General features: G+C 41.5%; 3 protein-coding genes across 3 annotated transcripts; all 3 read right to left on the bottom strand.

Moving 5' to 3' along the window:
* Positions 1-344: 344 nt before the first annotated feature.
* On the bottom strand, positions 345-1094 carry LOC115387970 (hydroxyacyl-thioester dehydratase type 2, mitochondrial). Its single transcript, XM_030090880.1, has one exon. The coding sequence runs from the start codon at positions 1065-1067 to the stop codon at positions 585-587; it is 483 nt and encodes a 160-aa protein (XP_029946740.1). The 5' UTR covers positions 1068-1094; the 3' UTR covers positions 345-584.
* Positions 1009-3822, bottom strand: rpp14 (ribonuclease P/MRP 14 subunit). Its single transcript, XM_030090881.1, has 6 exons — positions 3693-3822; positions 2581-2726; positions 2371-2455; positions 1983-2059; positions 1820-1898; positions 1009-1143 (listed from the first exon to the last, which is right to left on the bottom strand). Exons 2-6 carry the CDS (start codon positions 2670-2672, stop codon positions 1087-1089), a joined length of 390 nt encoding a protein of 129 aa, XP_029946741.1. The 5' UTR covers positions 2673-2726; positions 3693-3822; the 3' UTR covers positions 1009-1086.
* Positions 3823-4990: 1168 nt separating this feature from the next.
* On the bottom strand, positions 4991-14097 carry LOC115387969 (abhydrolase domain containing 6, acylglycerol lipase). The gene is made up of 9 exons (XM_030090878.1): positions 13921-14097; positions 11054-11181; positions 8871-9030; positions 8383-8496; positions 7451-7583; positions 7210-7370; positions 6808-6862; positions 6420-6520; positions 4991-5638 (listed from the first exon to the last, which is right to left on the bottom strand). The coding sequence occupies exons 2-9, from the start codon at positions 11170-11172 to the stop codon at positions 5459-5461; spliced, it is 1023 nt and encodes a 340-aa protein (XP_029946738.1). The 5' UTR covers positions 11173-11181; positions 13921-14097; the 3' UTR covers positions 4991-5458.
* Positions 14098-14342: the final 245 nt, after the last annotated feature.

Below are 14342 nucleotides of genomic sequence, written 5' to 3'. Positions count from 1 at the left end.
CTATAATACAAATTTTATTTTGGCATTCTTTTTTTAGCAACTGAGAGCAACTAAAAATAATTTGAGAAAAAATGAATTTTCCAATGGTGTACTACTTTTCCTGCAAAACCCACTTCACCACAGGTTACAGGAAATGTATATTTTCATGATCCTTAATTCATTACAAATTCAGCTGTGCAAAATCTCTGTTACATAAACTGAAATATCTTTTAGGACCAAAAGAGCACAAGTCTTACTGATCCACACAGAGGAAAATGACTGAAAACCACAAGTTCAGCTGAAATAACTAAAAAAAAAACATAAAAAAACAAAAAAAAAAAAACAGGATAATTCCATCAGTTATGAAGAGGTGAGAAAATTGAGGCATTTTTAATTCTATTTTATTCCACCAAAATATTTCACACAAACAAAACACAGCAAAAACAGAACAAATTCCAAAAAAGAAGACTCACCCAAATAAAAACAAACCTCTGAGGTGTCAAGCGAGGTTTTTCAAATCAAATCTACACATCTGCAGAAACGAGCTGCAGAGCAGGTTCTTAGCTCTGCAGCCGTTTTTCATCTGATGTCTCAGTTTTGCCTCCTCACTTTTCCTGCTGGTCCTCCGGCATCATCACCATCACCTCCCCCTCCATCACCACCTTGTCCTTGACGGAGCACGTCACGGCGATGAAGGCGAACGACATCTTGATCTTGCGGACCTCGGCTTCGGCCACCACCTCCTCCCCGACGTAGAGCGGCGCCGGGAAGCGGATCTCCTGGTACAGGAAGACGCAGCCGCGGCCGGGCATCCTGGTGCCCAGCACGGCCGACATCAGGCCGTTGATGAGCACGCCGTGCACGATGGGCGTCTCGAAGGAGGTGGTCTTGGCGTAGGCCGGGTCCAGGTGGAGGGGGTTGGTGTCGCCCGTCAGCTCGGCGAACAGCTGCACGTCGCGGGAGGAGAAGGCTTTGGTTAGCGAGGCTCGCTGGCCCACGTGGAGCAGCCGGCGGAGCGGACGAGCCGCGCCGACGGAGGAGAGGCGGCGGCCGGGCGTCAGGAACAATCGTCTCCATGGAAGAGTCATTCTGATGGGAAACGCCGCTTCAGTCCAGCTGCAGATCACGACTGTTTCCTGTCAGCGCCAGCAGGAACGGAGACACCTGAAGGCATCGCCACACACAGATCTGACCGTTACCTCTTGAACACAATCAATAAAAACAATACAGAAACTCCAATATGTATACAGATGTAGTTATTCAGATGAGGTGTTGATTGGTTTGGGGAAAGATGAGGAGAGGAAGAGATTCTTGTGCATTTTTAGAGTCATCTCATGCAGCGGCTTTGCGTTCTCTCGTCACGCTACGGGAGCCTGGTGGCACACAGGAAGCCTTGTTTGGTGATCTGCGGCGATTGATCTCACGCCACACCAGAGTTTCATCAAAAAGGAGGTGAAACTCAGGATCAAAGCTCTTTTACAGCATTCATTCCAGCCTCAGACGGCATGCGTTCATTTTCTGTGTGTGTGACTGAAAAGATAAGTGTGTGTTGGGGAGGGGCAGGAAGGTTTTCACTGTTGATAGGCAGAAAAACAGAAACTAGAAGCTTCAGATGACCATTTTCAAATATCGCTGAATATTTGGATTTTTTTTGTATATTTTTCTTTAATTATGTCCTTGAGAAACACTTTGAGCTGCATTTTCTCTTTGAAAGATGCTACAAAAACAGTTATTTTAACTCATGTTTTTCAGCAAACCAAAGAGTCAGACCGTTGTCTAAATGAGGCAGAGGAAGAAGAAGTGTTTGAGGTGAGGTTCAGGGAGAATCTGCCGTCCTGACCTGATGCACTCTGAAGGCGCAGTCCTGGTTCTGGTAGGAGCCGAGCAGAGTCAGAGAGCTCCACAGCTTCACCAGGCCGCTGAGAAAGAACGCAGAACACGACTCGCACTGGGCTCGGCTCTTCAGCAGCAGTGAGGAAGTGTGGGAGTTGAGAGAAGCTCACCTGCTGTAGACCCGCAGCAGAGCGGTCAGCGTGTCCTCATCGTATTTCAACAAGTCGAAGTTTATCGCAGCGCCGACCTGAGCACAAACACACCCACGTCACGTCCTCATGGAAAACCTCAAACACACACATCACGGCCGTGGTAGCAGCGTCTCTGTTGTCCACAGGGGGATAAAGTCGGTGCAGTTTCCATGCAGACAGAGTACTTTCAAACGGTTCCACACTGGTTTTGGCAGTGAATATGAGAACAAAAAATGGAAAGAGAAAAATAAATCTGGAAGTAAAAGTTCTACTTTCTTGACTCATTTTGGCTCAGACATCCCTGAATAATGACATTAAACACAACAGGCCTGAGTGACTTCCACACAGCTGCTCTGGATCGGGTCACCTCTCCATGCAGAGTCTTCAGGCCTGTGAGGATGAACTGCTTCAGTTCCACCGCGCTCAGTCTGCTCGTCTCATCCTCCAGGACACTAAACACACACACACACACACACACACACACACACACACACACACACACACACACCTCGGGCTGAGTGCACACGAGCAAGAAACCCAAGGGAGAGGGGGAATCAAGAGACAGTGCGTGACTTACAGGCGGACCTTCATGTAGTGGTACGGAGAGGCGTTCTTCAGCACAGCCCGCTGATAAACACCAGATTCCTCCTCTTGGTCCAGGTGTTTCATGATATCAAAGCATCGGGGGGGGGCTTCGTTCTCAGTGAGCAGCAGACAGATAAGCTGAATGCAAGCGGGAAGCAAAAAAATAAATAAACCAGCGAAGGTCTGGAAGCACAGCTGACGCTGAAATGGAGCAGATGAAGCCAGAAAGGCTGAGTTGAGACTGATGATCAACTGAAATGAGCAGCCTGTCAACGTGGAGGAGACTGAACCTGGAATTTCAGATCTGTTCATCTCCAGTCTGCAGCTAAAACGGGTCACAGCCTCAAATCTACAAGTCAGTGACATTAATTTATTGAATAAAATCTATTCATTGGGAGTTTAACTCTCAGTGATGAACTTAAATGCTGTAAAGACCAATGTATTAGGAGTTACAGCTCAGACTGATGATGAGACAAAGGGAAAAATAAATAGTCATATTACTTTTACGTTAAGCTCATTAGATTTTTATTTTTTTAAATATTATTCTTTTGTTGATTTGGGATTTTGATTGTAAGTTGCCTATTTTCTAGGTTATTCATAAAATTAAAAGCACAAATAAGCCACTCCCACTGCCTGCTCCTTTTCTTGGTCAGTTTAAACTCTATTTGTAAGCGTTTGCATTTTCTGTGTTGAATTCATTGACGGCACAGGTTGATTTATGACCAGAAATTATCGATACATTCATCTATTCATTCCAGTTTTGTCAGGAAAACTAAAATAATTACAAGTTTACAATGTCAACGTGACAATTATCCACAAAGCTAAAACTTAGAATTCTAAAGGCCCGAATAAGTAACTTTATACGTGTCTAAAGGTTATCAAGAAGCGTAAAAACAACTCACAGGTCTGAAAAGTAAACTTTGTTAATGTTAGAGGTAAAGGAGCCTGAAAACAGCTCACAGTTCAAACAGCAGCGAGGCGCACATGCTAGCTGCGACTATGCTAACGGTGCTAGCTGCCATGCTAGCAAACAGCAGGTAAAGCAGCGGGGAAAGGGAGTCTGATGTTGTGACTTTCACTATAAAAGGGACGATTTGTACTTACCAGCTACATGAGTGTGAGACCGTGACAGCGTGCAGCTAGCCGCTCAGCAGTACTGAGCGAACCAACTGCTGCGCACGCGCACATCGAAACTCACCAAAGAGTAAAGAAAAAAGCCAAGATGCATCACTCCGATGACACAGCAAATGACAGCAAAGACTAAAGAAACTGTCAAGATGGTTCCCTCCGATAACACAGTAAATGGTACCAAAGAGTAAAGAAACAGTCAAGATTAATCCCTCCGATAACATAGCAAATGGTGTCAAAGAGTAAATAAACAGTCAAGCTTATCACGCCAATGGCACAGCAAATGGCATCAAAGAGTAAATAAATAATCAAGATGTATTACTCCAATAAAACAGAAAGTAGTATCAAAGAGTCAAGAAACAGTCAAGATGGTTCAAGATGGGACATATCCAACATCGGCAAGTACACGAACAAACTCCAAAAAAGCGGAAAACAAATTAATGTGGTTATTTTCGAGTCGTCGTTGTATTCAGTATGTTTGAGATTTGTTCTAAAAATGTGTCTCTGTAAAAAAAAGCTTTAAAAACACAATAAATACATATTATTAGAGAGCTCAGTTCTCACAGCCCTATAATGATCTTTTCAACTATTTTTTCATGACTCCAAATCCCTCATCCTTTGTTTCCTGCTCATTTTGCCATTTTATTGACTTATTGATTTCATGAATAATCTCATTTCAAATTTCCATCAAATATAACTGATTTGAATTAATCTCAGTATAATCCAAATGTTTATATTGCAGGGACCATGAATTTCTGTTACACTGCGCAGCCCCCAAAAGAAGTACTATTACTGGTTTATCTGTTGCTGTGTTAAAGAGAATATTTGGATGAATATTTTTGTATATAGAATATAAAATACACAGCCTTCATCATGCCAAGTATGAATGTGTATGGATGCTCTGAAAAATAATTCTGTTGTTGTAGACATTTGAGGAAAGCTTCAAAGAGTTGGAAGCAGAGTTGGTAATGAAACGCTTTTTCAATATTTCCCTTATTTTTACAAAGAGGAATCATCTAATCTACTGAATATTAAAATTGTTTTTTTTTTCTCCAATGTAAATTTAAGTTTTTACCAGATTTTTGTAAAGAGATATTATTTCATAATGTTGGGCAAACGTGGTTATTCATAGACTGCTATGCTTTTTTTTTTACCGGGCTTTATGTGACCACTGAAAATTGTACAACATCACAAAACGTGGGAAAAACAAAGCTCTGGGGAAACATTAAACTTAACATAACTACAGCTCACTGGAATGACAAGCTATTCAACATAAACCATACAGAAGGCGCTCTGAACAACAATTAAAGCAAATGAATCAGCTCATTTATTAAAATATCGTTCTGCTTACAAACTCTCCAACATACAGAAATGACTCCTTAATCAGACAAAAGATTTCTCACAGTACACTTGCTCCAGTGAGGCTCAAAATGTTGACAAGTGTGTTCACACTGCAAGAGACTTCGCTCTCAGATCAACAGCCTGAAAACAGATAACAGTGAAATGTGCAAAGTCCGAACACGGAATGACTTAATAAAATATGAACATCAAAAACTAAAATCAGGCTGCAGTGAGAGAACCACACAGGAATATCTTTACAGTCTTTTGTGCAAGTTTCACAGTGAGCAACGTCCAAAATCCAACAGTGAAATAACTTCATCCCCAGAATTACTTTCTCATCTTGATCTCATTATAACCTTCTTTTCTCTCTTCTTCATCTTCCATCTTCAGAGTTTTTTCCTTCAGGAAACTTTCTTTGAGTTTTCATCGCTGATTTCCTGAGCGGACAGGAAGTCTAAGATGAGTTTGGCCGTCTTTCTGGGACGCTCCAGCACCACAGAGTGACCGCAGCTGTCCAACACGTCCACCTGGCAGCGGGGCAGCGCCGCCTGCAGCACCGACGCCCCCGACACATCCAGCACCTGAGGGAGCAGAGGGGCGGGTCACTTCACCTCCCAGAGGGTTTTATGAGCTGCCGGACGGAGCTCATTGGAGGATCAGAGGCGATAAGCTGGTTTGACTTTGTCCTCTGTGACAGACACATCCTAACATTTATCTTGTGGCTTTATAACCTCAGAGTTCAAGCTGAGCAATGTTACTGTGGAGCAACATCTCTTCCAAACCCGAGTACAAAAAAAAACAGATGTGTGAAGAAAGTCAAACTTTGATTTTGTGATTGATCATTGGCCATATTGCATTTTTCACCTTTCAAATTCAGATTTATTTGCGAACTCTGGAATATTTACTAAGTCCTTTGACCCACACAAACTATGCTGTATTTCTGTGTTGAGGAAAACGATGAGGGTTTTGAAAGGGCATGAAACAACTTTAGAGTGTGTCCTGTAATCATCTTCACAAATGTTACTATGTTTGACTTTGTCATGAGATTTTAATATTGATAAGATATCAGAGATGATTATTTTGTAGATATTCTTGATGATGTGTTACTGAAACGCTGATGCATCTGTGAGGGAAACTGAATACTACAATAGACAAAGGAGAAGTTTCCATTCCTCCAGAAACACTGAAATCATCTAAAATTGAGAAACAAATGGAGAAAGAATTCACCTCACAGCAAAACTGATCCTGGTTTGAACTCACTGACCCTCTGTTTGGCCCCAAGAGGGACTGGAGTCCAGTTTATGGTGCATAAAGTGGATAGAAGACATGAAGGAAGCCTTTGTCAGGCTGTGTTTTAATTACCTGGTCGTCTTTTCCCCAGATGACCTGCAGGGGGGTCGAGATCAGAGGAAGGTTTTCCTGCAGCGAGTGACGACATTTCTCCCCAACAATCTCCATGAACACTGCACAGCACACACAAATGGAATCATATATGAACACACAGCACAAAGTGAATTAAATAAGCACATCCAGCAAAAGATCATTAATCTAAAATATGTAGTTTTCTTTTATTAACACCTAAAATAATGCTGATTTTAAGGGGTGACATATCCTTGTGTTAAAATGATGAAGACAGCATGACTGAATAATTCCTCTTGCTTCTACTTTATCGTTGTCTCAAATGTTGCGATCAGAACCAAAAACAAACCAAAGATCACCAAAAACTGAGAAGAAGAAGAAGAAAACTGACCTTCTTTGTAGAAGCCGTTGTTTGGGAGCCGGTTGGCAAGGAGACCTTTCAGGACCTGAATATGAATGAAAATATTAGTTCTAGTATCAACAGAAGACATCGATTTTATACAGTTTCTATTTTGCAAAACTGTGCCTCATTAATCCTGAACTAACTGAAAAGAAAGTTAATAAGAGCTACTGTTTGTTATTTATTTCGATTTGTACTGCACAGATAATATTTCACACACCAGCTCTACAAGAATAACTGTCTTCATATGTAGCTGGGAGATGGAAGCGTTCATTGTATAAATCCATTGGAAAGTGATTTAGCCACATTTATGTTGCCACCATCCTGAAATCTAGTGCTGATTTCCAGTGACTTGTCCAAAATGATCTCTGAGTGCTGCTGGTGGTTCAGTACCTGTCGGTGGAGTTTGAGGGGGGTGTAGCAGCAGAGGCTCAGCATCTCCTCCAGCTCCTGGGTGTTGGTGGGGATGAGCGGGATGGACTGCTCCTGGTCCAGACTGTTCTCCAGCTCCCTCAGACGGCTGATGAACTTGGAGTCTGTGGGGTAAACCAGGCCTGGAGGACAGAGAGGACGGTCAGCGTCTCCTGCAGTCCGCCGATCTTCATCTTGACAGTCGGAGATCTGCTGGTTTTACCTGCCGGGCAGATCAAGGTGAGGCTGCTCAGGTCAGCGGGGTGCCGGGCGGCGTACACGCCCGCCACATTCCCCCCCATCGATGTGCCGACCAGGTGAAACGGTTTCTTATCCAGACCGACACTCTGGACAAACTGGACAGGGACAGAACACGATGTGACGTTTGATCTCAGGAGAACAGCGATGTTTGCATCAGCTCTCATACAAAAAAACAAAATAGAAATATTGCACACACACACACACACACACACCCCTTGAAGAGGTCTTTGTATTTGCATGTGAAAGGTAAAGGTCCAAAATCTCCAAACAGGATAAAAGTAAAACAAAGGAGTCCAATTTGTAATTTGATCAGCAGCAGGCTGTAAACACATCGTGCATCTGGTCCACACATGAAACTGACTGTTGGCTATTTATGAGTTTCAACACAAAGGAAAGCTTGAAGAAGGCCCTGGGGTCATGAATCCGATCTTGTTTTACATACATACAAGAGTTGGTTAGAAAATGAAGATTTTGACTTGAATAATCAGAGTTTCAAAACATGTTTTCTCGCCACTATTTTTAGAACATATCCTGAAGCTCAGTTATAAAATCTGAGAAAAATGTTGCTGCCAGAGACCAAGAACAGCCAGATTAAAAAAAAATGGAGAGGGAGTGCAGAAACTTTCAGACACTTCAGTGTTTTCATTAAGTGACGATAAAGATATGAAAAGTCTTCATCTGTTGGCTGTTACATACACGGCTTTGCATTATGCCTTCTACTCATTTTCAAACCTTTTTTTTGTAATAATCCAGATTTGGTTTTTCGAATTGCTGTCTATCAAGATCTGTTTTTTTCAATTAGAAACAAGGGAGGTTTACATTTATGAGTGGATATCGGAGGCTTTGTGTCTGCAACACACGCACGCACGCACGCACGCACGCACGCACACCGACCTGGCGGATTCGAGCCACCTGACCCTGGATGCTGTAATCCTCCACCCCGGTGCGACTCGTGCCCTCGTGTCCCGGCATGTCCACACACACCAGGTGCTGGTTTCTGGGGAGGTACTGGAGGAGAAATCAAACCAACCCAGATGAACGACCTGCTGCCTCTGACGGTGGATAAGTTCAGTTTGTCCTCACTGTCAGGGACTACAATGCCCCCACTCTCTGAGGCGAGGTGTGATTCATATCCAGTTTCTGACAGCATGAAATCTGTGTCCTCTTTTATTCCAATGCTTTATTTTCATCATACGGACTTAAGCTGGCCGTCTCCAGTTGCACGACAACTTTGATATACAAACACAATAATATACATGTATGAGTGTAAAAGAGAAGACATGCAAGAAAATCTAAATTAAATGTACGGTTTCTGCAAAGTGCATGTGCAGACTGTCCCTCCTATTCAAGTAAATATTTGATGTTAAGAGCAGTGGCGTTACGTTGATGATGGGCAGCCACATGTCCTTGGTGGCGGAGAAGCCGTGCAGCAGCAGCAGTGACGGGAAGGTGCTGGACGGCGTCCCGCGGCTGTAGTAGCAGAAGCGATAGCTTCCACTGTGAGCGTAGCGCACCACCAGCCCCAGCTTCTGACGCCAATACCTGTGTGCCAACAGCGAGCGAGAGAGAGCCGGTTCACGTCCCGTTATCAGCTCGCAGCACGCATGTCGAAATGTGACTTCAGGCGTCGCCTCAGCAATAAAACCAAATCAGAGGAACGTGACTGATTCATTAGGTTTAACCCTTTATCGTTCCTTATGGAAACATCTGCACCATTTCCTTTAAAACATACTGACAACTTATTTAAAGCGGTGCTGAACGTCGGGATACATTCAACTTGTGCATCATGTTATTTAAATGAAATTAACATGAGAGGATAAAACAGAAGCTTTGACACCATGTTGCAAGTAGAAGTCTGGTTCAGCTGCTTTCTGATGATTTATACGTCATATTTTTTTAACCAACACACCAACAGAGGACCAAATGTAGAAAGAGAAACAATTAACCTTTATATCGCTTAAAGGAGAATTTTTTCTTCTTTCTGCAAGATTTAAAACAGGAAGTATGATACAGGGTTGATTTTGACGGCAAAGTTAAAATTTCAAAATGTTCACCAATATAAAAGATGATTGCAAAAAACTGGAAGGTTGTTTGTTTTTGTTTTGTTTTTATTTTTTATTGAATATGTTCTCCTGATCATTCCAAATAAAAATACAATTTAAAAAAAGGTAATTTTTAGTAAATGGTGGTGCTAAGAGTTGAACATGTGAAGAACACTGTGGTGATTACATATTCACATGATTATCAAATCAAAACCTTTTTAATGTATGATTACATTTTCTGACTAATGTCAATATTCAGGAACTTTAAAGTGTTCCACATAAAAAGTTTCCTCAGAATTAATCTCTGCATATGTTACTGTCTGCTCCTAATGCAATATCTTATGGCTTTACACTTTTATGCCCCTTTCATTTATTTCATTTTGACACACACCCTTTCATTTTCTACAGCATCTTTTATTGTTTTCTTTATAGCATATGATATAATTCCACGTGTTTTTATGTAATGTGAAATATGTCACGGAGCTCAGTCGATAAATCCAAAGTAATTTCAACTTGTTTGAACTGAAATTTCAAAACACGATCCAAGTGTATTAACTTTTAATTACAAAGAGGATTTTGCAGCAGCAAACAGAACCTAAAGATGTTTAAAACATCTTACTAAAATACTGGTTTAAAAATCATTGTAGTTTATTAAAACATATTCTGGAAATAAATCCTCTATATTAGTGAAATAAACCTAAAAACGTGAAATAAATCTGTTTGACTAATAATGATATAAAGACTCAACCACTAAGTCACAGTAAGCATCTTCTCAAGATTCAAAAGGGCAACGAATAGAGCAGCAATTGATGATTTAACAAGCCTGACTTTACAAGATGATTTATTGTACTATGACAAAATTGATCCTCTTGAAAGTAATAACATGAAGAACTTTCATACTTTAATTTAAAAAAATCCACTTTTTAGCCTAAGAAGGGTCATGTTGAACTACAAGCTCATTATCTGTACAGCACAAAATGACTGATATCCATGGTGGAAGATTTTCTGATGATGTGAAGATAATGGATTACTCGTTTGTTGTCGCCTGACCTCATGTTTCAGTGTTTTCTAACTCAGCCTCTGGTTTCAACCACGAGGCTGCAGGCAGAAACAGTTACATGAGGGTGAGTCAGCACCCAGTGTGTGTGTGTGAGGGTCACGTCACAAGAAAATTCCACCAATCTCCCAACATGCAACATGTTCTTTTTGTTTTTTTTTTTTTTACAGCTTAGACAAAGTCCAGGCTGGAAAAAGTTCACAGTGGCAGCTTTCACTTGAAGAGAGCTGGAAACAACAGCAGGCTGTAAATATTTGATCACTATCAGTTACAAACACCAGGGGAAGGTAATGTGTGCAGAAAATGTGAAGATAATCTGATGAATTTTATATGTTTGAGTGAAGTTTTTAACATTTTCAATATAATACACCAAAAACGGAAAGTCTTCTGACTTCAACTCATGTGTTGGTTTAATGGTGACCTGATCAAACTGATCTTCCTATCTGAGCGCGTGTCTGTGTCGTACCAGTTGTAAGCCTTGATGACCACCCCGGGCCAGAGGAGGAAGGAGGTGAAGACGGCGAGCGCCGGCACAACCAGAACACTTCCTGCCAGCCAGATCATTTTCGTCACACTCAGCTCCATCGCTGCTCACTGCAAAAACAATTAAAAAGCAGAGATCAACCACTGTAGTTCAGTGTGAACGTGAGTGCAGAACAGGGCCTTATTGATGATCTCCAGCTTTTAGATGTTGTCCTGTCTTGCTGTGCTTGGTCTTTGTCCCTGATCCTGGCATTAGGATGACTGAGGCTCTCCTGTAGTTTTTGCAAGCGACCACCTGGTACACAGTGCAGATGTGGTCAGAGTAGCCATGTCATCCGTGAATGCTCGGAAGGAGGATCAGGTCAGTTTGCTCGCCTGCAGATGGTGAGATTGTTCTGCCTACCATGAAGCCCATTTCCACACTGCGCCAAGATGTTGTAAAGTCAGCTATTTGATAACTGATCAACAAAGCATTAGCTAGGTCAAGAAAGATGACATAGAGATCTCTTTTATCCTTCTTTGCCGCTTGGATTTGATGTCAGATCTTGCTGGTATCCAGGAATCCCTGCCTTCTCTATGGATGTGCGTACATTTGTTCTTCTCTAGGTATGTGGACAGTCTCTGTGCTATCACGCTGAGGAAGATTTTCCCTTCAACGTTGAAAAGGCAAATTGGTCGGAATTGGTTGATGTTTGTGTGTGATTCTCCTTGAGATTAATACCCCCCAGCCCTTCACCATGCCTTATCAACCCCTTTTGCCACACTATTCTCGTGAGCCTCCAAAGGTACAACATCTAGTGGCCCAGGGGATGATAAAAAATATTATTATAGCAACTCTTCAAGTGCCCACTTCTAAACAGCCAATTTACATACAGCAAAGAATCTAAGCTGGTATAAATGTGGCCGTTTTTAGCAACTCCACACTTGTGATTCAATCAAGGACAGGGTCCTTTGAGCCTTTTCTTAACTGATGTTCAATCTGAAGCTTCAGGAAGATTAGGCAAATTAATCTGCTTATTACAACACTTTTACAAAACAACAGCCCAAGAAACCAAACCTTTACTAAGATCTAATATGAATGTTTTTATTAAAAAGTGTACAAGTTCACCTGATCCCAGCACACACATCCACACATAAGGACAAATTAGAACCACTAATGCACCTCAAACACCCTGAGGGAGAAAAGGAACACTCCACACAGGAAGGACACACACAGCAAATTTTCCAGTGTTGAATTAACTCTGAAAGTGTTAAGAGTGGTCTTATATATACACTGTTGTAGTGTTAAATGTAAGTGTTAAAATATACACTTTAAAGTGTTCATTCTAAGAATTAACACTGTATAGAGTTAAATAGGAACACTGGTCAACAGAGAGGAATATTAATATAACTCCACAGAGTGTCAGCATTAGAAAATTAACACTGGTCAGTGTTGAGATTTTGACACTACAAAAGTGTATATAAAAGACCACTCTTTAACACTTTCAGAGTTAATTCAACACTGGAAAATTTGCTGTGCAGGAAGGCCCTCAAACCGGAGATAATCTTGCAATGTAGCGACCCATTAAACCATCAAACCACTTTGTGGCCCCGAAGCTTTCACAGAGTCATGAAAGGATGCAGTCAAGACTTAAAATAAGACTGAAACAGATGTTTGAAAATTATTCAATGTAAATACATGTTTCATTATTCTCTTAAAATGGGATGTTAATGCCAGATGTTCATGTTTTTGATCTGTTTTATAATGTGAAACCATCAACATGAATATGTGTTACTCTAAATATACTTAGCCATCAGTGGTATCTGGTTCACTGTCAGCCACACCAGCTCTTTGGAGACACAAATATCCAGTGTTTGCTGCTAATCGGCAACACTGTGGCGGCCCACCACAGTCTAATTCCTTTCACCAGTTATCTAATGAACCTTAACCCCAATGCCTCAGCAAAACATCTGAGACCATCAGATGGTTACCAAGGCTTTTACATGCAGCATTCAAAAACGATTCACAGATAACTAAGAGGGCCCCAAAAAGATAATCTACCAAAATACATCAATCTTCTTTTGGGCTGTATAAAACTTGGTTTCTTGGGGCATTGAGGCACATCTCTGGACAGTCTATGAGAGGACAAAAACAGAGAGACAGATCTACACTCTTTTTTTAATCACTGTCCTGTTAATTTAACCTGGAAATCGTCATTCAAGTTGACATTTAAAATTAGTTCCTCTTTTAGAATTACCGTATTCTTCTTTCAGTGCCTGCTATACCCACGGAAAAGTTTCAGAAACAGACACAAGAAGAAAAGTCCTTTCATATTTTATCATACTTTTTTTTAATGACTTGTATGGGATATTTATTTGTTTATGTATGTATGAATGCTCTGTGGATTTTTTTTAATGCCACCGACTTAAAATGAAAATAATAAATAGTCCTGCCAAAGACTAGGGGCCATCAACCATGCATATACTCAATGCAGAGTAGCTAGGCTTCATAACTCTGCGTTCAAATACTGGCTGGCTCATTCAAGTTTGCATGTTTAGGTTGAAAGTAAATAAAGTTACGTGTAGTTAAAGTGTCGGAAAAACCGGAAAGAGAGTGAACCGAGTTCATATCAAGAGACGACCGAAACTCGACCCTCAGTCAACCTGAATGACAGCGCCTTTTAACGTTTCTGGGTGACACCTGCGTTTCACTCAACATTTACCTTTTTAAAACAAACAGTTAACGGTAAAACGCAACATAACTGAGTGACCGCCGCTAACATTTCCTACAGCATGTGAAAGCATCACAGATCAAAGGGCCGCGGCTTGTTACGTAATGACGAGCCGCGAGTGAAGGTGAATGATCGTTACCTTCAGGAATGTCAGGATTATTGAGCTGTTCTGGAGGTGCACGCCGTCTCTCTTCAGTCTGTCAGTGCGGGCTGGCCTTCATTCACTCTTCAGTTTCCCCTCATTACACAACCCTCTTTTATCTGCACTTAAAGAGGCAGTGCAGAGAAGGGCGGCTCTGCCGGGTTCACGTGCTGTCGGAAACCCGACAGAGTGATGCCTTTACGGACATTATGAAGCTGGATGTGTGATGCGCCCACGTGAGGGCGCCACTACCACGTGTCCAGTTGTTTACAGCCCACAGTGCAGATCAGTGTTGGCAGATTTGAAAGATTTGCGCTTGTTTTGAACCCGTTGGACTTTTTTTTTTTTTTACCAAAATCAGACTGATTTTAAAGATTATTCTGAATAAAACAAATCACAAAGTAGTTGAAAAAGCTAAA

Source organism: Salarias fasciatus, chromosome 5 (genome assembly GCF_902148845.1).
Source record: "Salarias fasciatus chromosome 5, fSalaFa1.1, whole genome shotgun sequence".
Lineage (NCBI taxonomy): Eukaryota > Metazoa > Chordata > Actinopteri > Blenniiformes > Blenniidae > Salarias > Salarias fasciatus.
This window is presented reverse-complemented; position numbering and strand designations above follow the sequence as displayed.